The sequence below is a fragment of the Hippoglossus hippoglossus genome, chromosome 7, assembly GCF_009819705.1.
Source record: "Hippoglossus hippoglossus isolate fHipHip1 chromosome 7, fHipHip1.pri, whole genome shotgun sequence".
NCBI lineage: Eukaryota > Metazoa > Chordata > Actinopteri > Pleuronectiformes > Pleuronectidae > Hippoglossus > Hippoglossus hippoglossus.
This window is the reverse complement of record NC_047157.1, coordinates 24,279,457-24,305,029: the sequence shown is the minus strand read 5'-3', so window position 1 is coordinate 24,305,029 and position 25,573 is coordinate 24,279,457. Positions and strand designations below refer to the sequence as shown.

Here is a 25,573-nt window from a genome sequence, read left to right as displayed (position 1 = left end):
TGTCAGAACAGAGCAGCAGTCGACATGAAGTAGCTCTGAACCAGCTCTGCACCTCTGAGGCACGGCTCTCCGTTCCCAGACACTGTCTCCTCTCCTCAAACTCTATTTGATGCTCGAGACAAACATTAAGAGAAATAAAAGCCGCAGGGTCGTTTTGGGCGACGTCTAAAACAACCTGATCTGTAAACTGGCTGGATGATGACGACGGAGGTGGCACTCACATGTTATGCAGGACACACCAGCCGCAGTGTGGGTCCCCGGAGCTCAGACACTCTCCACAGGTCCCGTACTGCTCGCACGACTCGATGGGAACTTGGGTAACCTAGAAAACACACAGAAGGAAAAAGGTCAAGGTCAAAGTGCAGCCTTTACAAACATCACAGGAGAAGCCTCTGGGTGTGTGTGTGGGTTTGTGTGTGTGTGTGTGTGTGTGTGTGTGTGTGTGTGTGTGTGTGTGTGTGTGTGTGTGTGTGTGTGTGTGTGTGTGTGTGTGTGTGTGTGTGCATATTTAATGACATCTACCATCATTGTTCCATTTTTATTTACTGATACATTTCTACTGTTCTCCATTTGCAGGGATGGCGTGAGCGGGTGCACAATGCCGCTGTATGTCCACGTGTGCGATGTCAACTGCACAGGCAACTGTTGCCTTTATCTTAAGCCAAAGAAACAGCGGTGAGCAGCTGGGATCAGTTGGCCACAGAAAGCTGTTACGCTGCCGTCAAAGGGCTTTTGTCTGCACCGGGGCATCTGTCCATCTAGGTAGAGCCTGTCACAACACACCTGGAGCAGCAGCGACACACGTTTGGAGCGCTGGCCTTTATTTTCAAATAATGTAAGTGCAGAGATTAAGTTTAATAAAATTAAGTTTGATGAAGCTATGATAAGGCCAGGAATATAAACAGTAACCTTTTAAAAGTTGTTATTATTGCTGTGCTTGAAGGATGTTTTTAAGAAATATGAACAAATGGAAATTGGTACGTCAAAGCAAAACATGTTTGAAATGTCAACAGCAGAGAATTTCAATAAGCACTTCCAAACACAAAGCAAACACACACATCCACACCCATGCATCACTGATCTAAACGGTAAGGCTGTGATCTTGTGGAAGAAGGAAGCACATCCTAGTACGTTTTCAGTTGACATTAAACCTGAACAAACACGGGACTGAGAATTTACATTTGTGAACAAGAATCAAACAAACATCTCCTCCTGGGCGACGACCAAGTGTGTGAGTCAGCGGAACTGTGTGATGCACAGGCTGGTTCTGTGTTCAGCGGATAGATGCAAGCACTCATCCTTCTGTTAGTTTTGATGGGGATAGGAGTGTGTGAGTCTGTGTGTGTGTTAGTGTGTGTGTGTGTGTGTGTGTGTGTGTGTGTGTGTGTGTGTGTGTGTGTGTGTGTGTGTGTGTGAGTCTCGCTGCGTCTAAGTGTGTCTGCCAGGCGAGGTTCTGCTCAGCCACATGGCCCCTCAGTCTGTTTGTGCAGCACAGCGGTCTGCAGTACGATCCAGAGGTCAGTGTGTGTGTGTCTGTGGGTTTCTTGTCTATTTAAGTGTCCCATGGGGCCGCCTCACTCGCACCTGCATCTCATTGGGTCGCTGGGAGCAAACACACACACACACACACTGACGTCAAGCACAACACCATCACCGCACAGCAGATGAACACAGGCTCAAGAGAAAAAGCTTGAAAACATGAATTTTCACTCCTGTCCGTCTTTCAATTTCCTGGCAATTGCCCGGTTGGGTAATGACAGCGGAGTCTGACAGTGTGTGTTCGCTGCTCAGCTCCAAACCTCAGGCTCAGATCAATGCCTAATAAGCGGCTCCTTTGCAGAAATGAGGGGGAGTGAATGAAGGGTGCAAATAACACCTTTTACATTTCTTTTTTTTGTTGTTTTTCAAACCCTGTGCAAATCACCCACAACTGGCTGATGCTAATTGCTGTTCGCACCACGGGCTGGAATTAACTGTCAGCGAGGAAGAGATAACAGCTGGGTGTCCGTCAGTGGAGTTTCTTTATTACAACATATCACATTTATTAAAAAAAAAAAACAGCTGACGGCAAAATTCATAACATGCTCCTGATATTGCACGGCCCGTGAAAAGGTTGAGGTCTGCAAACCTGTCATCTGCTGCAACACTGTGAGAGATGTGTGCTCCAGCAGAGATATATACATATATATATATATATATATATATATATATATATATATATATATATATTTTTTTTTCCTTTGTTTTCTCTCTGCTCCTCGAAAACTCAATAACCGTCCACCTGTCTGCCGGGTTCCAAACCCTGCGGCAACACAGAGACGGGCCCGCGGGACAAAGAAAGCCATTGACACGGCTGGACGTTGATAGTCGCTGCACTGTGCCGCGGACACTCCTGCTAGATTAACCCCCGCTGTCACCTCAACAAACTCCATTTGTGTGTGTGTCTTGCCTCTAGCTCCGGGACAAACAGGTGGCATGCTGTAATGAGCTGCAGACGGGGTCACGTCAGCAGCAGAAGCCGCAACCGATGACAAACAGGCCCACCAGGGGCGAGACAGCAACTCAGCCCGTGAGTGTACACGCATCCCAAAGTCTCTGAATCCCTCTTAACCCCCAAAAAGCCTTCAGATCCTTCCCAAAACATGTGCGAGGCTGGTGAAACTTTATAGGATCACTTTCACAGAGGCCTGGCTCCGTGAAAGGGTTACAGTGTGGAGACAGCTGTCAGCAGGGGGAAAGTGAGGCTGTAGTGGGGGGGGGGGGGGAGCGGTGTCCAAAGACAGACAGACACGGGGCTGCTGTCAGCTGACACAGACTGACACACAGACAAAGGGTGATACGGAAGAAGAAGAGTGAGGTAAACAGGAAAACCAAAAACCAGAAAACAGAAATAGCACAGAATGAGAGAGAAGGTGTGTTTGTGGGTTTGTGTGTTTGCTGTGTTTGTTTGTGCGACAGTATTGATGCTCAGACCAACGTGGGCCAGTAGTGGAGATGAGGATGGGACCATGGAGGGTCGGGGGGGGGGATCACAGCAGCTGTTGCCCAGCACACGCTACAGTCACTCAACACAGCAGGGCTGCACAACGAAGCCCCTTCTCCCACTGTGTGCATATGTGTGTGTGTGTGTATGCACGCACGCACAGCACCGTAACGGATGTGCAGATTGTAGTTCCTGTGTTTTCAATGAAGACAAAGAAGCGCCACATGTGATCCGACGTCGCCTCCAACTTTCCCTGCTCCTCCGACTCAAACACGTTCACACCCGGAGCCGACCTGAGCCAGACTGAGTCGTGTCAGCGAGAGGTGCCGCTCTCGGGTAAATGAATGCTAATAAAATTCCAGCTTGAGATGACCTTAGCAGGGGGTTATTCAACCAGAGAGGCGGCTCTGAAGTCGCACACTGCGGCAACCTGGGTGACCGACTCTCACTCGAGGGTTAAAACAACAGCTTCCTCTCTTTCAAAGGCTCATCCTGAATGGGCTTCGGCTTCCATTGTCGCTGCCAAGCTTTCACTAATGCAGCGGTGCCGGGTCTGTAACTGACACCCAGCTCTGGGGATTTGAGCACGAGTGATATTAGGACAATACATTAATGCAACAATACAAATACACTTATCAATCCAAATCAAGAAATGAAAGAACAGCCATAAGAGCATCCGTTTGTCACCAAACATAATTACAGTCTTTTGAATTCAATCCACCGTCATTAGAATTCCCTCGGTGTAACTTTTATAATTACTGGATTGAGCCTGTTTTTGTTGCAGTCGTGTTCTGAGAAAACAAAAAGCAGAGATCTGGAGCTGGAGCTGGAGGCATTGCATCATCGAAGTGTTACTTTCTTCCTTCCACTTTCCGTGACTCAGCCCACCACAAGAACATTGTGCGGTCGGCCAGTAACATTGTCTCTGACTCCAAAAGTTAAAAATGAATAGTTTTCTGCGATTTATAAGGTTAGACTGAAGCACTCTTCTGTGAACCAGTCGATGCTCAAACTACATATGGCACTTGATCCCAGATCATGTTAAAGGACTGTTAACTGTCGTGAATGTGATGCTAAATGTACGTATCCTTCATTTCCCTTGTCATAATTGTTGGATTTAATGTTGCATGTGGGGCGGCTGCTGTGCTGTAAGACATTTTTTCAGTGTCTGACGATAAAGAATGATCAATCAATTTGAAGACAAAGAAAAAAAGCATCAATATAAAATTCCCTTTGCACACGTTTCCCACTGTTATTTCGGGCCACCTGTGAAGACGGTGCCTGCTTCTCACTTTCAATTTCATTCTGAGAGCAGAGGAGCACAACACAGGACGGAGGCATTTGGCTCGGGCGCCCAGGAGAGGCTGACAATGTATATGTACATTAGAGAGCAGCAGGACTTTCATCTGCTGCTGTCTCTCCGCGGCTGAGAATAAATGGTAGCTCCATTTCAGCTCCTCTGCCCCGCTGCCCTGAGACCCAGCCATGATCGCTGCTTCTCGGTGATGGATGGGGGCACAGGGGCAGAGTGGGAGGAGAAGGAGAAGACAAAAACTGAAAAAAAGGGGGGATGAGGGAAGAAGAAGCAGAGTGGAAACGGCCCATTGCTTCGAGTTCTGATGAGACCTCGTCTCTGCGGTGCCAGATGTGCCTCACCACGCTGAGCGAGAGAGAGGGGAAGCAACAGAAAGAGAAAAATCCCACCGTCACCAGTAATGCAGAGGAAGCTATTTTGCAAGTTGTTGCCAAGGCAACAGGCCTGGCTCTGACCTCAGGAACACCCCCACATCCACCACCACAATCACCACGACTCCCTCCAACCTTCAGCCGCGCACGGTAAACAGCTGGCACCTCTGGGACTTCCTGCCACCTACACCTCATTTCAAACATGTATGTGTACACACACACAAACACACACCCACACACACACACCCACACACAGGCGGCTCCACTACACCTTATCCATTTTTAATGAGAATTAGCCAGGCGACCACGTCACTGGATGGGACACATCGATCATGAACACAATACCCATTCCAGCAGAGAAGGGAGAGAGAGAGAGAGAGAGAGAGAGAGAAAGCAGGGGAGGGGAGTATGTGTGTATGTGTGTGTGTGTGTGTGTGTGTAGCTGTGACACAAAAGCAGAGCAAATACTTGCTGCTGAATGAATGAAAACCAATGAAATCTTTCAGCCATTGAGTCCCTCAGGCTTCATCCGCACTAATACCGTTTTTAAAACACATCACTTTTGCTACGTTGACGCAAATAATCCCTGTTGGCCTGGTTTTAGTTAAAGACTCCAGGTTGCATTTCCAAAAGTCCAGCATTGTCTGGACTTTTGAAATGATTCCTTAGACGCCCCGGGCCAGGACCTGGTCGGCCACCTGGCTTACATCGCACCCCATCCTGATGCCTGTCCCTGCAGCTGGCGGACCTTCAGCGAGGTGACGCCGTGTAATTTCTTCTGGCTGTGCTGGTTTGGGCCCCACGGACCAAGGTCCAGTCACCAGATGCCCCCCCCCCCCGGTCCGGCTCCAGGTGGGCCCTGCTTTTCCTAATCAGGGGCGAGGTGATGCAGTTTTAAAGAATGCCTTTTATCTGGTTCGGGCATCTGAACTGGAAGTCTCCTGGGCCCCTTCCATTGGAGGTCTTTTTCAGCCCCGTCCAATTGGCAGGAGGCCCCCGGGGGACCCAGAACATGCTGGAGAGATTATATATCTCATCTGGCCTGGGAACACCCGGGGATTCCCCAAGAGGACCTGGGAAATGTTGCCGAGGGAAAGGCACGTCTGGACTACTGCGCTTGACCTGTTGCCACCTTGACCCAACCCAGGATAAGCAGCCACGAATGAAAGGTTGGATGGATGGATGGATGGATGGATGGATGGATGGATGGATGGATGGATGGATGGAAAGACGGATGGATGAGGCAGCTCAGTTATGATGAATCCTTCTTAAATTTGAATCACTTGCATCATCTGACTCTTTTCCAGAAGAAACAAACAATGAAAGTCATACTTAAAATTTTAATACAGAGGTTTTACCATGAAACCAATATCCCCCCCCCATTTTTTTTTTTTATCCCTATGAGCTAATCTTTTCTCGTAATCCCTCCTTTTCGGAGGATCATCTCCCTTTTTGTCTTTCTCGTCTCCTCCTCGTCTTGATCCACTTTCCCTCAACTCACAGCTGCAGTGCACTAAGACCCGAACACAGATCCCCTCTGCAGTGACGTGGTGGAGCATCTCATCCAGCTTCTTGACATCCACCCAAAAGAAATGGAATTTGTTTTCACACTGAAAACAAATCGAATGCACTTAAAGCAAGTGCAGTCCCGCCCCCCCCCCCCCCCCCCCCTCTCTTTGTTGGACTTGTTTTACACCTATGGAGTGAATAAATTCGCTCCATAGGTGTTTTTGCAGCGTGACGTCAGTCAGTGGTTCAACCAGATCGTCAATAACCATCGTAAGCTCGACTGGTCCTGAGAGGAGAGGTGAGGGGTTCTGTGGGAGTGTTGTGTCTCGTCCGAGGACAATCAGGCCTCCAGACTCACACCAATTACACCCGGCTTGATTAAGGACCCAGCAGGGCCATGTGCATGGTTGTTGGGGGTGCGTGGGGGTGGGTGCTGATCCCTTGGAGGCCTTGAGTTGACCGTGCATAGAAACCACAACAGCTGGGAGGCTTGATGATGGGTTAAAACCCACAGTGTAAGCACAAATGTGTAAAAAGTAATTAATTACAGCCACATGTGCTCGTAATGAGTGTACATAAAAATCCTCCTCATCACGTAGATAAAACCTGAAACCTTTATCCCCGGCTGTAGTGTCGCTATCAGCTGCTCAGATCCACATCCAAAGGAATTGCTTTTTTAAAATCTTGTTGTGCGTGTTGTTGTTGTTGTTCGATGTCAGTCGGCGTCCTAAGTCGAAACAAGTTTTGTGTAGTAATACGCAACATTGATTTTCTTCAACTGTATTTACCTGTGTATCGCACCAATGCAGGTTATAGGCTCTGAATAAACGGGAGATGGAAACCAAATTAACTGGGAGATACACTAGCATTGCGTGGTAGTGTTTTTTTCCCCCCTGAAGGTCAGAAACCTTTTATATGGTTTTCAGAATAAATGATTTTAAAGCGGAGGAGATCGCATTCGGAGTTTATGTTACTCATTGATTTTAAGAGGCTAAACCAGCGAGGCTGAGGCAAAATGAAATGATACAGCTCGGCTCATCTACAAACAGCCATCTCCCACACTCCCAAAATGAATCTGTGTGAAGAGGGGAGCTTTTAACCTTTATTGTCACAGTCGGCTCTCTCAGCCCGTTCTCCTTTATTCCTCGTTTTCGGTTCACCCACATGCGCACACAGACACATGCACACACAAACATTCACTTTTTGTATTATTTATTTATTGGATTTGGTCTAAGCTCCCAGATTTTTGGTCAATTGAAAACATGAAGACGCTGCGTGAGGCCGATTTAAAGAGTGAAGCGGCTACAAGCTCATCAGAAGCAGAGGCGAGTGCAAACACAACAACCGAGACTAACTCTCTCTGAATTGTGGAAATCTCCATCACAGTTTGATCGAGCAAATGTGCCGTTTCCAAGTTCCCAAGCCAAACAGCATCAATAGCCGTCCGACACCCTCCTCCTCCTCCGGCCTCCTGTATTCTGGCTTAACCCCGCCCCCCCCCCCGTACCTCCCCAATCCGGGCCTGGTCCCTGGCAGCTCATCAGAAGTAACAGACTGGTAGGAGACAAACTGCCAGGAAGGAGAGGAGGAGGAGGAGGAGGAGCAGGTCAGGCGTGTGCCTTGTGACCGCCGGGTGAACTCTGAAGCTGAGTGGCCATTACGTGTTAATGCCGACCCAGGAACGATGAGAACGTATCTAAAGTGGGAATAATACAGTTCGATGTTGCCTCCCTGACACATCTTGTGACGAACAGTCATTGTTGTAGGGGAAATAATATGGTGGAGACTTTGGCCAAGTTCCCTGAGGACTTTCTGTGGATCGGTGATTGGTCAGGTGGCGCTCGTGTGTTGGTCGAGTGCTTCTCGGTTTTTCCTTCTGACATTAACTGCTGCTGCCTGAAGGTAAAGATACATACACCCCTGGGATGAAGTATATGTGTGTATTCATGTATTATTCATTTGTAATTGTACTGTTTTGTTGTTTTTGTATCTTGTGCACCTGACTGCACGGCAAGTTTCTCACCATAAACATGAACTGAACTGTAATTCAGAATGATGTAATTATTATGTCAATATAGACATGGCTTTAGATTGGATCACTACTGCTTGACAAAGAGTAGCTAAATTAAATATATATAAGAGATTGTTGCACAGCACCACGGGGCCCCACACCCTCATAATCCAATCTCTGATAAACACCTGTTCATCCCTCATTAATTTAGTCATATTTCACAGTTATATCTATTTTGAACAGGGTTTCTGCAGGTTTCAACAAGTTAAATGTCAGAGATTTTTAAGACCCTAATAAATTCGATTTATGGCCAATGTAAAGTACGACAGATATGAAGGAATATCAAGAGTCACAGAATCACTTAAGGTCAAGGTGAAGAAACTTATTCTCACCTTCACCATAAGTGTAAGTGATTCTGGGACTCTTGATATAACCACGTTATCTTGTCGACTACAGACAGAGACAGTAAGTACCCATAGACTTTCTGATCAGGGTGTTTAACTGCAGGTTAACATAATTAAAACCAACCTACAAGTACTTAAGACCTAGATATGTTGACGTATTCAAGACAAAAATTTAATTCTGATTTCTATTTCAAGACCCTGCAGAATCCCTGATTGGAATTGTTGGAATATGCACTTTGTGGTATGTAACCCCCGCTCTCCCATGGACATGCACACACAAACCACACGCCTGCACCAACACGGCTTTGAATTTCAACATGTAGCATTGGCCCCTGGACTGATGGCCAACTGTACGGATTAACGGCAAACTGGGGCGGTGGGAAATAAGGACGGTGGAGGACGGAGATTGGAATGTCTCCCAATCTCTGTTTGTGTGTGTGTGTGTGTGTGTGTGTGTGTGTGTGTGTGTGTGTGTGTGTGTGTGTGTGTGTGTGTGTGTGTGTGCGTGCGTGTGTGCGTCGAGATGCTGCAGACGGGAAGACGAGGGGGAGAAGTCACAGGGGGATGTGAGGCAGCGCAGGGACACGACCACAGAAATAATGGAGTGAGGGAATCGACCTGTGAGGAGGATGAAAAATCCAACCAGTCAATACAGCGAGGAGTGTATCAATTATGTATGGCTTCAATCCTCTTTTTTGGGGGGCAAGGAGAGAAAGGGAATAGGTGGGGGGGGGGGGGGGTTGTGAGTGTTTTGATTGTGTGCAAATTTAAGCTCCATTGGTGCAAACAGCTTTAAAATGTTCACAAACACTGTTCAACAGCGTCCATCAAAAGCAATGCTCTTAGAAGACAAACGCGTTGTGGGACATTTGACTTTCAGCGACTTCTGGCTGTTTTTCTCTTGCTGCATGTTTCACCCCTAATTCCCAACATTAATGGAAAGCTGTGCCAACAACGACCTTCACAGAACACCTGCATGGAAGAAAAATACATATATGCTTCGTATTTGACTTCGATAAATAACACAAAGTCAACTTCTGACACCTGCAGAGGCCTCTGCTACTTTCCAGATCCCATGTTCACCCTCTTACACACAGGTAAAGATGTGAAGATGGACACTGGTGAGCTAGCTGCGCCCAGTCAAGGTGGCCTCTCCGCTCCGTAATTCAGTCAGGAGGCTAAAAGGAGAAAAATTACATCCAGGCGGCCCCCCCCCCCGCCTGCTCACTGGCAACTGGTCTAAAGGCCCACTCTGACATTTAAGAGATGGAAACATGGAGCTGTGAATCTGCCTCTGAGTGTTTTTTTGGAACGTGTGAGTGTGAGCGCTCATGTGCAAAGACGGCTATAAAAAGTGACACTCACATTCCACGATGAAACATCCTGGTTTAATTCGATTTAACATTATTTCAGTGGCTCAACATTTAACGGAGCCACTTTAAAATGCCTCTTTTTTTTTTTTTGCTAAAACAATGTCTGTGTATATTAGCACTTTGCATATGCATATCATGTCGGCTCAAGCACTTCCTTTCCGTCACTCCTGCTTCCACTCAGACATCATTACAAACCGGGCCCTGATTTAAAAGGTATAGATTTGTCTGAACAGCCACTTCCACACCACATATGACTCATTTGTTCATTAGCAGTGGGTTGAAATCTTCTGGTGAAATGGTTGAAGTAGTGACAGAACGGAGTTGAAGTGTGCTTGACCTGCAGTTGAGGGGAAAGTAATGTATATATAGTGGAATGTGGTGCGTTGAGTGATACTTATACACTTAATCAACATCTTGTTAGTTACTAAAACACTTAACGCCATGTCCTTCGTTTCCGTCTCTAGACGTCTCTCAATCAGTCCAATCAGAATCTCAACACCTGCTGCCAGACAAGCCCTGAACTCCGGATATTCTCCCTCAATTATCCATGTGAGAAAATGTCTGAATGAACCCATGTGAAGATGCAGGATGATATCGTCAGGGGAATTCACTGCAAGCGAGAAAACCAAAGGATGCAATGAAAACGAGATGCCAGACAGAGATGTCAACGTGGAAGGACAACGATCATATAGAGCTTTTGGCTTTAAGAGCAGACGCAGGTGTCAATGTGCTGTGAACAAGAACATGAGATTTCCGCAGCAGAATGTATATGTTATGTGCGGCCCACTGCTCCACCCAGACCCCTCCCCTCACCTGAACGCTCCAGAGACAAACCGTCTGGACAATTGGATCCGGATATTTCCTGGTTCATATCAGAAAACGGCTTTAGATTTACATGTTTTCTTTCCTGCGTGCATTTAATCAAACTGTATTCCACTGCTTTTCTTTTTCCGTCCCCATGTCTTGACCACTTGTCATTGTGACGCTCTTGTTTTTTTGTCGCTTCCCCCGTACCTGCTTGTCTGTGTCTACGCACGCTCGGCGCTCGTCTCTCAGCGGGATCCCAGACTGTCAATGCAGCCCGTAATGAGGTGTATGCTTCAGTCAGCATGTGAGGAGTTAATAAGGAAGCAGCAGAGGCCATCACACATCAACAGGCATGGGTGTGTGTGTGTGTGTGTTTGGGGAGGGTGTGAGTGCCGGGGAGCCTCCCTGGCACACTTAAGGCTGTCTGTCGACCAATGGGGGTATTGATTTGGAGGGGGAGGCAGACAGAAATGAATTCTGATCCACAGAGGGACTCCACAGTGCATGTCTGAGTGTGTACGGTTATTTTTTTGTACGAGTGTGTGTATGTGTGTGTGTGTGTGCATGCATGTGAGCATGTTTGTTCTCTTTGTCTCAGTGTCTCTTCCAGTGCACATGATGTACATACAAATGAAGGGTTTGGTTACACCCCACTGCTCTCAGGGCTGTTGGCTGTGTGCGCACATGTGTGTGTGTGTGTGTGTGTGTGCGTGTGTGTGTGTGTGTGTGTGTGTGGGTGTGTGGGTGTGTGTGTGAATGTTAATTTGTGTACATGAGAAAGAGAGACAGAAAGGGAGGAGGGGCTCTGATAACCAGGCTCAGGTGGCGAGGGACACTTCTAATCTAATCCCAAACTGAGTGTGTATGCATACATACATGCTTTTTTTTGTGTGTGTGTGTGTGTGTCTGTTTATATGCATATGCACACATTTGTATTTAGATGTGTGTCACGCACATTTTACTCCTCCGCTGTACTTGATACGTTGATGAGAGTTTACAAGTATTACCGAGGCTGAACGACCTCCTCAGACCCCTAAATGTGGCCTATGATTTAATCCAATTGGGTTCATGAGAAATACACAGAGACAAAGGCTATGGGCAAACATGCTCCTGCAGCGGGGAGAAATTATTAGATTCGACTATAAAGAAACTCGGTGGCTGGTGAGAAAGGAGAGAAAGCTGTGACTGATCTCCGTGGTGTGTCCTGAAAGTGCCTGGCTGTCTTTGTTGGCAGAGGAGGAAAAAATCAACATAATGAGCCAAACTGCCTTTGTGTCTCACTCTCTTCGTCTCTCTTCCCTCTCCACCCTCTGTCTCCTGCTCCCTCTCATCCCTCGACTCTCAGACAGCTGCTTCTGAGAAGCCAAATTAACTGCTCCCCAGTCGCGTTGGGAAAGTGCGAAATAATTAAGTGTTTTCCCTCCGAGGTACGTGGCTGTTTTTGGTTCCACGTATGAACTTAAAGTGTGTGGGTGTAGGTGGCGGTGTTAGTCCAGCACAAACACTGTTGTGTGTCGTTTAATTTTTTCCATCCCCAAAACCATCCCCCCCCCCCCCCCCCCCCCCCCCCCCCCCCCCCACAGCCCCATCCGTCACTCTGTGGTCCTATCTGTTACCAACATGTGATCCTTCTGGTTCCAAATATCCGATTTACAAGTCAGCAAGAAGGGCAATATTTCAACAGGCTGTCGGGAGATGCACTGTTTAAATCAGACGCCTTATCTGGCCCGTGCTCTTTCTAATATTTTTCCTCAAATATTGCATTAGGAGATATGTTATCCATCCCTGCACATTCATCTTCATTCAATGTTTGTCTGTTGGAGTGTGTGCGTGTGTGTGTGTGTTCTAGCACAGGTGACGGCAAACGTCCTCTAACATTTCTCACGTACAGTCGCCTTATGTGAATGTTATCATATACTTTGGCCGCCTTTAATTGGTTCTCTCAACACAGACTGAAATGATTGTAAGAGTAAAGAGAGGATCTGGAGAACACAACGTATGAAAGTGGTGTGAAATGTAAACAGTATGATTTACGGACTTCTGTGAGTATATAGATAAATCTTGTGGCCAGCAAGAGTCCAAGGATATCTGACCTATTTTCACACTGTTGTAATACACAGATTCAGAGTCAGACACACTCCCCAAAACCACACACACACACACACACACACACACACACACACACACACACACACACACACACACACACACACACACACACACACACGCGCACGCACACCACACACACACACACACACACACACACACACACACACACACACACACACATCATGTACAATACTTCATCCATCACTGGCGCTCAGGCTGACAGCTTTGTCAAAGTGAGCCGCAGGGGAGTGGAGAACGGCATTGTGGGATTGAGTCCTCCCATCGGACGATGCATTGACAGGAGAGAAGAAAAAGGGGAAGAAGAAGAGACGAGGAAGGAGGGAAAGAAGTGGGGAAAATGAGGGAATGTGTTGCACAACCCCAGCAAAGCGAGAGAGAGAGAATGTGTTACCTCTTCCATTGGGAAGAAGAAAGGATTGTGCTGCCATGGGTATCCCATCAAAAAGCAGCACCTCTCCTGCAGCAGCCTGTTTACTGAGCCTGGCCTTGTGAAGGACAGACAAAGAGCATATTGCAGCCCTGGAAGCATGACTGCATCACACGGGAAAACACAAAAACACACACATCGACACAGAAGGTCTCCTGAGGCTCTGGCAAACTGCAGCAAATGAACCACGGCCCTGGTTAGAGCACACACAGCCACACGTGTACTCAGCGACAAATGCAGGTAAGATGCATGTGTGCACACATTCACACTTCGCCCCTTCAGAGGACAGCTGGCGGGATCAGTGAAGTGAGCTGTCAGTCCGTCTCAAACAGGAAGCATCAGTCTCAGCCTGAGACCTTCATATAAACACCTTCACCGCAGGGCTGGGGACTCAGCCTGCTGCTCCCCACTCGTGTGTGGGTTCAGCCTCAAAACCCACGACTCTACACTTCATTTGGTGATTGCGGCTCCATCTCAGCGCTGAGGAGGAAGGAAACTGACAGATGCAAAAAAAAATTTAAAAAAAAAAAAGACAGGAGACTGGGAGACTTCCAGACATTCACTTTACTCTTTGCCTGGTTCCTGACGAACCCTGTCGCGATTCCTTCAACCGGCACTCATGTTTCTCCCTGACACTCTCTAGGCTCTAATTAGGCTTGTAAATAATTATTGCAATTAAAGCCTACAATTAGGAGGAGTGAAGCACAGCCATTAGTTTCACAATAAATGTCATGAGCATTCTGCATAGGCACAGGGAGGAAATAGACAAACGCTGTGCCATTAGAGGCAGACAGACAGAGAGAAGGGCTGACATACAGCACTCACAGCTCTTAATTATAGAGCTGATTATTCTGGCAGGATGGCTCTTGGACTGTTCCTTTGGCTCAAAATCACAGTGACAACGCGCGCACGCACACATGCGCATACACGAGCCACACACAAATGTATACACGCCTGGCATCAAAGCACTCGGATACACACCTCGTAAATGAAAGAAAGGGAAAGGGAGTGATATTATTCTAAATTCAGCTCATAAACATCAGTAACACTACATCGACTGAAACTGCAGCTTAATCAGAGATTAATAGCGTTGTTTCAAGATAATAAGAGGCTTTAAACAGGTTCAAGGACAGGTTTGTTCCCCAGGGGGCTTAGAGCGGTGATTTCTGCTCAAGATTGACCACCTCCATTCACATATACACTCTGTTTATACTTTTAATTTATTGCCGTTACACAATAAAGATTCATTCGCCTACATTCTGCCATTCAAACGTGTATTGATCATTCCGAGAATCCCCGGGGTTCAGCAATGAAACAAAGGTGCAGCCTGCATGGAATCTTTCTTTGTATTGTTTTCCAGGGGCTGTGTTTGTGGGAGCTTCAGCTAATGGAAAACTCAGCGAGACTGCAGAGACATGAGGTGTCAGAGAGTCTAAGGATCAGGTATCCTTTTCCTCATTATCTCATATTATGTCAGAGGGCCAGTGAGCGAGGGGCGGGGGGGGGGGGAGACAGCCGTGAGGTTTAAACTGGTATTAAGGGATGAGCAGACACACACTCCATGAAGCCAGACACAAACAAACCCTCCATAGGGTCTCACACATGGGTCTGGAAATCCATTCATACTGGACTTGACACTATTGAGTCTATTTGGAAAAGCATTTCACCTGAAGCAGACGTCAAGCTACGGGGCACCTGTTTGCTGACAGCTCCGCAGTCGGCCAGCGCAGTCTACTGGGCGGGTCACTGGATTCACAGCTTGTTACGAGGCACTGACCCCTTGCCGAGACTTGGGGGTGAAGGTGGGAGGGGGGGGGGATTGATGGGGGAACGGGAGGTAAGAGGGTGTTCAGGGCGAGGACCTGGGTGCGCAGGCTTCTATTAATTAACAGCTTGATGGAGGCTGACAGGACGTGTGCTGCTATCAAATAATGAGGTTAGGATTGGCCAATGGTTCCAGGGCACAAAACCTGATTAACACTAATCCTGGCTTAAGTCAATTAACAATGCCTGCAAAGGGACTCATGCAAATGAGGTGCCTTTGTTAGGTAGGCTCACGCAGAGGGAGCAAACAGCGGCTGAACATTCAGACGTGTAAAACACGGGCAGAACATGGCTGAACGGGGCAAGGACACTCATATCAGTCATCAAGAGACGGAAAGAGTTGACTTGCAGTGGTTAAGCAAATGGAGGTTTATGAAAACATGATTAAATGGAAGGGGGCGTCTCTAACTGACCCGCTGAGGGACCCCCTTCAGTTTGATGAACACATTCAACCCTTGAACTTCCCACAACCCCCCCCCCCCCCCCGACCTCACGTTGCTGAGAAACAGGACGTAAACAGATGGAGAGCACACGCGTATTACGCCGAACACATGGAGCATGTATGTCAACACACGTGCACAGAATCCTCCCAACATCTCTGATTCAGACAGGAAGTATGGGTTCGAGTAACACGGACACGCATTCTGAACGACCGTGACGAGAAGTAACTTGTTTAGTAGAGAACTTTCTGTTCAACAGCTGGAATTCATATGTTATGAGGGACGGGACTGAGGACCGACTGCGTAACTTGGTCAAATTTAAACTTTAGAATGAAAATGACAAATAAATCAATAGAAAATTTAAATAAAACATCTTACATTTTCAAGAAAGAAAATACTACATACTGAAAATATATAAATATGGTAAAATACCAACAAGCAAGAACAACTTTATCTATAACTTCAAACAACACTAAAACGCAGATTAAGGCAGCATCACACGTGGGACAGGGATGAGCGCGGCTTCCTCAGAACGAAGAGCTAAATGACATCATCGATAAAACTGCATGTGCATATTGACAGGGGAATTTATCCTAATTTGTCCAGGTGTCAATATCAAGTAAAGTGGATGTCAGGGAAGCAGCGAAGAATCTCAGGCCGAGTTTCCAAGCTGCAGCTCCGAGTGCGGGTCTATCCAGGGTGAAATAAAATGCAGATGTGGGGTCCACATGTTTGCATGTTTTCTTCTCACTTCTACTCTTCGTGGTTGCCTGTTATGAGCGGCATCTCTTCATTCGCAGCTGTCCCATATAAAAACAAACCCCATTTGACCTCAGTTGAAGACCTACTTTAGGTACGATCTACCTTTCTTCATAATTCATGCAGCGCAAAGCCCAACCACAGATTCAACAGGGGAATTGGGGAACATTCAGGAACTTACGAGAGAAAGATACCTCTTACCTCCTGTGGGACGCAGAGAGGCATTTCACATTCAGAGGTAACAGAGAATAACATTCATCGTTCTGGTTTTGGAGCCTCAGTTGGGGGAAAATAACTCGAGAAGGAGTGAGAAGATTTGCTAACTGAATTCAGCGTATATCACTGATTTCTCTCTCATCCCGGCAGCAGACTCTTGATGGTCCTGTGCGCTGTAACGGTGGTTAGTCGAGTTATCGGGACCATATGTTGGACTGACGCTGACAGGCAGATGGGTGAGAAACGCAGAGATAAGGGTCAGTGGTCAAACCATTGGTCTTGTTCATTCTCTGGTAGCTTCAGGCTAGTCAGGCTGCCCTGAGGCCAGTACGGGGTCATGGGGACGGCGATGCAACACTCGTTGAGGTAGTGGTTGCCAGAAACTCTCAAATAGAAGAAAGGAAGAAGGGGCTCAAGAGAAGGAGATAAAAAGAGCTGTGCCTTTTTGACTGTGTGTTCATTTTCCAGACGTCTTCCTTCCCCTCTGGATTATTATTTCTCATCCAAGCAACTTCCAGTAAACGTTGACATATATGATCAAAATAAGAGTTGGGCTTTTACAGGGAAAACAAACCCAAACATCCAGGATAATAAACAAAAGCATGTTTGAATAAGTGCCCTGGACATGAGCCAGTCCAACCTTCTCGTTCTGGAGGGTGTAAACAGTAAACGCATGAAACAAACAGCTCCCGACCAACATTGCTGCTGGTCGCCTCAAGTCTGCGTGAGCCACAACACCTACAGCGCACAGTGGAAGGCCTGGCTCTAAGCCACCGTGTGTTCCGTGCCCATTAACACATGAAACCAGCATGTTGTACACACTAGAATCCTGCATAATGATGAGCCAGTAGCATGTCAGCTAATCTGAGCCAGGACGAGGTGTGAATGAATCCTATTTCCTCTTGTCCTGATAGGCACTGGACCCATTTCCTCCCAATCGAACCACACCGGCCAAACAAAGGGTCTGGGGGATAAGGGGGAGAGAGGAAGGAGAACCAGAAAGCTCTGGGGTGGGGGGGTCGTTGGAGGGAGAACAGGTTGAGTTGAGGGCCTCATACCAAAAAAAAAAAGACTTGAAAGAAGAAGAAAGAATTCATGCATGGATTTCAAATTTCACAGCTGAGCACCTGGAAGAAATTGCCAGATTTGAAAAAAGAAAAAAAGAGGTCTTCTTTTCTTTTGTGATAATCTGTGAGCTGTAATGTTGCCGTTCCATACGTGGAGCCGGCCGAGGGAGGAAGGATGGCGAAGGAGGAATCGGTTGAGGTTGTGTGTGTGGGGGGGGGGGGGGTTAATGTTTGCTAAAGAGGAAGAAAGTGTATCGGAGAGTGACAGCAGCACATGGCTGGACGCCTCTATAGGGGGAGGACAGTGTGCGTCTGTCCATGAAAGACGAGTCTGTTTTACAAGCCGGCTCAGTGTCCCTCGGTCGGTCATGCTAGCAAGAATTTCACACTCATCCTTATAAAAGAGGCGGCAGTTAGAGGGCCACTGTTTCACTGGGACCACTGTTAAATCTGTTAAGGTCTATTATGTACTCGTTTGAGCCACAGCCATAAAACATTACAAAAACCATCGAGCGCCATTACAAAGTCAACAGCTGCCTTCTTCCTTGTGATTTACATCTGACAAGATAAAAAACGTACCCTCTTTTATTTTTCTAAGCGTGTGTGTGTGTGTGCTTTTATTTATTAAGGTGTTTTCAAAAACCTTTTCAGGCAGAACTAAGGCCCCCCCGCCACAGGTATCACTTCAAAAGCCCTTTCAGATGTTAAATCTTGATTGTTCTCCATGAATAATACATTACAGCTCGGGCTCTGCGAACTGGCCACTGACCAAAGCAACCGATATAATGCAGACACTGATTCTCTGCCGTGTGCGGTGGGTGAAAACCCTGCTGCTGGGCGCCAGCGGCAGGAACAGCACAGAACACCAGAGAGGGAACAAAAAAAAGGCCTCGTGAAAACGTTGATAATCCAGGCCCCCCCCCCGACAGACCCTCTCCCGCTACTGGAGCAGTTGTCACCGTTTATCCCTTTGTTCTGCATTGTTGATGTATCGATGAATGAAGTGAGCCGGTGCTGCTTCAGGCCTGAGGTGTGTGCTCGTTGTGAAAAAAGAACCAGGTGAGGTCCCATTTTTGTGTATTTGAAAAAAGAGAGAAGGGACTCGTCGGTGAACGGCCAAGCACTCATGCAAATTCATCAGAGTGAATTTACATTTGAGCTGGCAGCGGCGTTTGCTGGTTTAACTATGCTCCAGCTGCCACTCACATATGAATACTGTTTCTACCTGTTTGATTAGAGCCTCTGCTGGAATCGTGGCGGCTCTGCTGCAGGCTCAGGGATTCTGCCTGTATGTAAAGTATGGCTTCTACAGTAGATAAACCCTAAAGCCCCACCGTGCTTCGCCGTATGGAATTTGGGCAGATGCTACGTACTCCGTACCCATGTGTGCTTTGTTTGAGCAGAGGAACATGAAGTATTCAGTTTGAAATCTACAGCTTTTGATGCAATATTAAATGCAGTGAGGTGTCTCAGGAATGTAAGACCTTTCAGGGGGATTTTCATACGACGCAGACAGACGAAAAGAGAGAAAAGAAGGGAGACAGGGAGGAGAGGGGAACGTCTAGGAGGCAGCTCAGCTGAATTTCCTGAAACAGCTCTGACCCTTTCCATCACTGCATTTGCCGCCGGGCACTCAGCCTCGTACCGAAATCGCTGTATTATTTCTCTAAACATAGACGCAGTCGCACACAAAGACTCACACAACATGACTCAAACAAGGGATCTGGCAGAAATCCATACATGGATCGGCACAACCACAGGATGCACGAGGACAGTTGGAAAACACAAAGCCGCAAAATGAGAATCCTGTGAAAATCCGAAGATAATACCGCAAACATGTTTTCCTTTTTCTTTTTTTCCAATACAGGCAGAAAAATGGATATACACAGATGTCTGGAGATAAATCTTGAGATGAAAACCTGCTGTTATGTATTTCAGGACTGTCAGTAATGATACAGCACCCTACAGGAAGACACACACACACACACACAGACACACACACACACACACACACACACACACACACACACACACACACAGACACACAAACTCATACTGCTCCTGGAGAAGAGGAAGTCACTGAGCCAGGTCTTTTCATCAGTTCCACTGCGCTGACTCGCATTGGGCAAATTTCAACCACATCGTTAATATGGTGGATGCTATTGTCATTACATCTACAAAACAAAAGCACCGTTTAAACATGGCAGCACCATGGATCGCATATGAAAGAGCGAGCAGTTAAATATGTTCGGGGCTGAGTGAAGGATGGTGTGTAAGAGAGAGAGAGAGAGAGAGAGAGTAAAGTTCTTTCACGTGACGAGAGATAACTCTGGGTAGGCGTTGGAGTAGAGTGGAGTAAGAGCCCATCTAGAATAATCTATACATATGCAGTAGGTGTAATCTATACATATGCGGCTGAGAGAAAGAGCCTGGATGAAAAGCCTCGCCGAGATCCCATTTGAATACTGATTGGGAGACCGGTGCCTGCATGTGTCTGTAATTATAGTCTTTTTTTTTTTTCTTCTGCACGTGTACATGTGATTTTTGAGAGCCGGTGCATTATGTCGGTACCTATGCAAATGAAAGCTGAGGGAGAATGTGTGTATATGTGTGTGTGTGCACGAGTGGAGTGTGTGTCTGTGTGTCCCTGTGGGTGCCTGTCTGCGTGTTAGTATTTACAAAGGCTTCGCACATCCCACGAGTCTCAGCCTCGCCGCAACACACACACAGACAGGTGTGAGGGCTGCAGGGAGCACGAGCCCAGATTCTGGAGCACGGCCTCGGCTCAGCAAATATTACTCTCTCCCAATTTCGGTCTCCCTCTGTCATCCAGTGTCTGTCTCTTTCCTGCGCTCTCTGTATTCTCCCTTTCCCACTGTGCCAAACACAGAGGGCCTCTTTGTTATTCAGAGTAGGAAATGCAACTGGAGCCAAATCTGCCCTGGTTTCTGTTTGATATCATCCCTCCTTTGTTCTTGCCGTCTCCCATCACCAATGCGCTTGGCCTCAGACTGCATCAGCCAGACACATGGGAACGAGCGAGGCTCTGGACAAGATGGGTCTCGTGATGTCCTGGACGTCGAACTTCCACGTGTAGCTCGAGGTGACATTTAGGTTAACAATGGGAGAAAAAAAGGTCAAACCGATGATTCGGCCATTTTCCAAGGTGGCTGCAGTGATTTCACAGCTCCAGTGGATTACTGAGAAATGCAGCGCGGTGCCCATTACCACAGAAGCTAAATGTGTCCCCATGCGTAGAGAGAGTGGGTTCATCACAGAGAATAGACTTAATATGATACACATTAGTATGTGCAGTTCCTTCCAGACTCATAAAATAAATGACATTGGAGCAGCCCCAGGCTTTGAGGCTCGGAACATCACAGATTAGATTCTAAATAAATCAAATTGTATCCGTCCAGAATCGCATATTAAAAAACATGTCGTCTCAGTTGACACATTTATTAAAAACGGGGCAGAACGAGCGCGCGGCCACGTTGAATCCCAATCCTGCCACTTTGTCAGGTTGCGCCTCTCAGTCTAACTATAGTTGCCTCCTTGAACATGCAGGGCAACATCCCCAGAGCAGTTGAGAGCGTTTCAGTATGTGTGCGTGTGTCTGTGTCTGTCTGCTTCCACCGTCCCCCCCCTGGAGAGAAGACAGAGGAGTCGAACCGCTGAATACTAATAATATTCACCAACATCACTTCTCATTCAGATGACTAGCAGTTATGAGCTCAACATCAAAAGCGCGTTTCATCCACGGAATAAGAAGGAATAAAGGATTCGGTAAATATGGGAAACAGACTTTAGAATCAGAACAAACTCTCCCTAACTGGGGGAATTCACGTCAGGCCTGGCAACAGAGTCATCATCCCACTATCAGATACGTGGGTGTGTTTGCAGGGTTTGTGCACGGAATTGGCACATTGGGATTTTTATACTGGAAATATTCATAAAAACACGAATAAGACGTTTTAACTTATTTGGTCTGGACCAAAATAAGAGTTTTTTGGGTTGACTGTCCGACTTACTGCAGGAAGTCGAGACGGCATTAAACAGTAGAAGAAGAGAAGCTCGTAGGATGCAGTGATGTTCATTTGAAAAAATAATTTACCAAATGAACCGGTTCATTTATTTTCTCCATTCAAACATGCATGTCCGTCAAAACCCAATCAATGTCAAGTATAAGTAGACTCAGCCCAGGTGGGTGATGACGAACAGCCAATCCTGGATTAATATGTGAAACCAAAACCAACCGGATCTAAAGTTAACAATATCACAAATAAACGTCATGAATAGTAGCAAACATTTAAATAGTTTGGTGAATGTACTTTGTAAATAATAATAAAAGTGATTCATCAGTAGTATTATTAAGGACTGAGCTCTTACTGGTCGTTGTAATATCTTTACTCTCACAGCAGGCGAGTGACTCAAACTGAGCAACTTCTCAGTCGCTTCCTTTTTTTTCCTTTTGTTTTCCAGAGTGCAATAACACAACTAATCCTTACGCAGCACAGTAATGTGTTAGTCACACTTGCTGAGGGGACAGAACCTAACAGTGGATGTTTGCTCCTCTCCCGGCAGTGGACACTATTGTCTGAACAACTCCCTTCACACCACATCCGCCCACCGCGGCTCCTAACCTGCGAGCTCCGGCCAGCCAGTTGTTGAGTGTGTTAAGAGCAACGATAAGGAGAGAGGACGACAATCTATCACCTCGCGCTGGCAGCCTCGCACGTCGTCAGTCTCCAGGGCTGCTCCCCTGCAGCTGCTCCTCTTCTCCTCCTGTCACTTCTCCTCCTCTTTTCATCACTTCTACGCAACCACGTTTTCCTCTCCTTCTCGTCTCCTCACCTCTACTCTCCCGTCGTGTCCCCTTCCACCCCTCGTCCGCCCTCGCCTCCTTCTCCGCCTACTTAGTATGTCAGTTGCGTTGACGCCTATCAGCCTCTTCCCACCTGCCCCACAATGCTGTGTCACTTCATTAGAAATGAAATGAAAGGATGACCTTGCGCTCCGTCTCTCTTTCTCTCCGAGTGTCTCTCTTTACTCCTTCTAAGTCATGCACTCCTCCAGCTGTCCCTCTCTACCTCATCACTCTTCCTCCCATCCTCCTCTCAGCCGTCCGACCAACCAGCCGAGAAGTGCCCTTCATCTCTCTCTCTCTCTCTCTCATTTGTGCCTTGTCTTTTCCGTGACTCTCTATTTCTTTCCTCCTCCCTGCCCTCATTGTTCTTCTTCATTATCAAACGCTGTCACAACGTCCCCTGCTGTGCCACCTGGGTTATTTATAGCTAACAGAGGGTGGTAGTGGTGGTGATGTTGAGAGGTGGGCCATCTCGGGCCCTGCTGGAGTGCACACACACACACACACTTTGGCTTACATTGAAACATATGTGCGCTCACACACATACATACACACACATACACACACACACTTAAACCATCCATTCTCATCCACAAGGGCACTTATACGTTTAGCGATCAACAGCTTTGCGTGTTTGTGCCTCTGTGACACCTACCTGTCTCTGAGACATGACGTAGAGGTAGTTGCGGTCGAGGGAGAAGGCCATATCTCGCAGGATTGGACCGCCGTCCTTGATGACCGATATCGTCTCGTACTGGACGCCGCCGTGAGGAGGCCCGTCGACACGAATCTGCAAAACACAGGAGGCAAAAAGGTCAATGATTGCTATTTATATCAGCGTGACAGCAGGGGAAGAAAAACAGACGAAGACTGATTGACAGGGATGACAAGCGCGGGTCAAATAGGATTTGCAAAACTATTTATCATTGTCATTTCAGGCGGGGGGCGGGGGGGGGGGGGGGGGGGATACTACAAGAAGGCTGACTGAACAGAAAACTGCAGAGGGACAACTACTTGGTTTTCAACCACTTTCTATTTATTGCCAGAAATGTGTGCCACTCGTGTTATTATATGACGTAAACGTCGGCCCTCTGTGGTCCCAAGTAGGATGAGGTTACAACGACTGTGAGGAATTATTTGCTGGTATTTTTGGACCTTTGTGAAACCTTAGCTCTGTTTTTCTTTTCCTGTTTCTCCTGATGAATGATGTATTATAACGTGACGCTTTGAACTCGAGGCCAGGACCACCCTTGCAACGAAGGAAAAACAGCAACGAAGGATTCTAATGACTTAACCCAGTTGCGTGACCCTCCCTGACCTGTTTTTTCTTTTATTCATCAGATCCTTATGGCCAAAGAACGTAACCAGGGCAGTAAATCCTTATGGGCTTCTCGTGACGCTGGGCGTGAGAGATGTCTCCCCCATGTCACATGTCACTGGACCCTCCTCCCCCCAAGAAAGCTGATGGCTCTATCATCTGTCCATCCCCGCCTGCTTCACTCCGCCCAAACATTCATCTATCTATTCAGATGGTGACAGCATCAAAGAGCAGCCAGACTCTCGATAAAACATCAGAGAGGGGAAAGTCAAGGTCACATGTCTGTCAAGAGAAGATGAACTGGGCACGTGGGAGGGTATGCGGGCAAATGTGCACACACACACACACACACACACAGGCCTTTGTGTTTGTATGCATGTGTCAAATGGCTGGATGGTCAAGTAATAAAAATGAGATGTAAGTTCACACAAGGCCCCTCGAGCTTTGCCTTCAAAGCTTGAGGGTTAGCCGAGTACACGACAGCAGGCAGGGCAGTTAAGGAGCCGTGCTCAAAGTGGTCGAGTTTTCCACGGCTGACCTACGTCTGACCTTGGCAGGCTAATCCAAACACGGAAAAACGGGACATATGTGAAAACCATATGTAGGATTAGAAAGGCAGGATGTGAGGTCCGTGCCAGTCTTCATCTGGTTAGTGACACGGCAGTGTGGAGGGAGACCTCGGCAAATATGCTTGTCGGTGGATGGCTAGCCCAGCGTTGTTCTGTTCACTACTGTGTCAGTGTGGTTGTCGTGCGTGTGTGTGCGCGTGCATGTGTGAGTTTGTATGTGTATGCGCCCCCTAGGAGCGGTCTGTCACACTGTGATATGTGTCCGAGCAGGCTGCCACCAGGGATCACAAGATAACCCGACCTTCCCCCTGCAAGCCTGCAGTTCATCTGAATCAGATCGCTATCACACAGCCTCTCACCGCTGTCCAGGGGCCTCTAAATTCACACACACACACACACACACACACAGTGTCTTAGAGTGTGTCCAAAACAAAGCCTCTGCAGTCCAGTGCAGGAGCGAAACACTTATAGCTACACACTACAACAAGGTTACCAAACACACCAGGCTGAATACTAACTGTGCTTTTACGCAAACACGTTTCATCAGAAAAATGTGCACGGAGATAAAAGATGAACTCCTTTATCCATTTGCTTCTTTTCAAGACTCTTCATTTTCAACTATTCAGGCTCACTGAGAAAATGGCATCAACATTACTGACATCCGAGCACTCCACGCACGCACACACACACACACACACACACACACACACACACACACACACACACACACAAACACACAAACACACACACACACACACACACACACACACACACACACACACACACACACACACACACACACACACACCCACAGCCAGTTGCTTTTCACACCAAGGAGCTGTTTTTCTTTAGTGGCTGTAGATCTTCATAGATGCCACATTCACACGTACGCAGACGTAAACACACACACACACACACACACACACACACACACACACACACACACACACACACACACACACACACACACACACACACGTTGTAAGGGAGAAAAGAAATGTGAGCAGGAGTGTGAGGTGAAGGTCTCTGCAGGACAGACTCACTTCTGGGTGGGCAAATGAGACAAAATAAGAAGAAAGGGGGAAAATCTCTGGACCGTTTCTTAATGGACCTCAAATAATTCTGCTACAAAAATCCTATTTTATCTCACTCCCACGCTACCATTCTATCATTCTATCATTCT

The 25,573-nt window shown here is 47.2% G+C and overlaps 1 protein-coding gene across 2 annotated transcripts in view; it reads right to left on the bottom strand.

Moving 5' to 3' along the window:
- plxna2 (plexin A2) overlaps positions 1-25,573 on the bottom strand; it is a 163,972-nt gene that overhangs the window by 72,335 nt on the left and 66,064 nt on the right. For both annotated transcript variants that reach the window (XM_034589888.1, XM_034589887.1), the window contains exons 4-5: positions 23,159-23,293; positions 222-322 (exon numbers count right to left, since the gene is read on the bottom strand). In XM_034589888.1, coding sequence (XP_034445779.1) covers positions 222-322; positions 23,159-23,293 — 236 coding nt within the window. The remainder of the gene's footprint in view (positions 1-221; positions 323-23,158; positions 23,294-25,573) is intronic.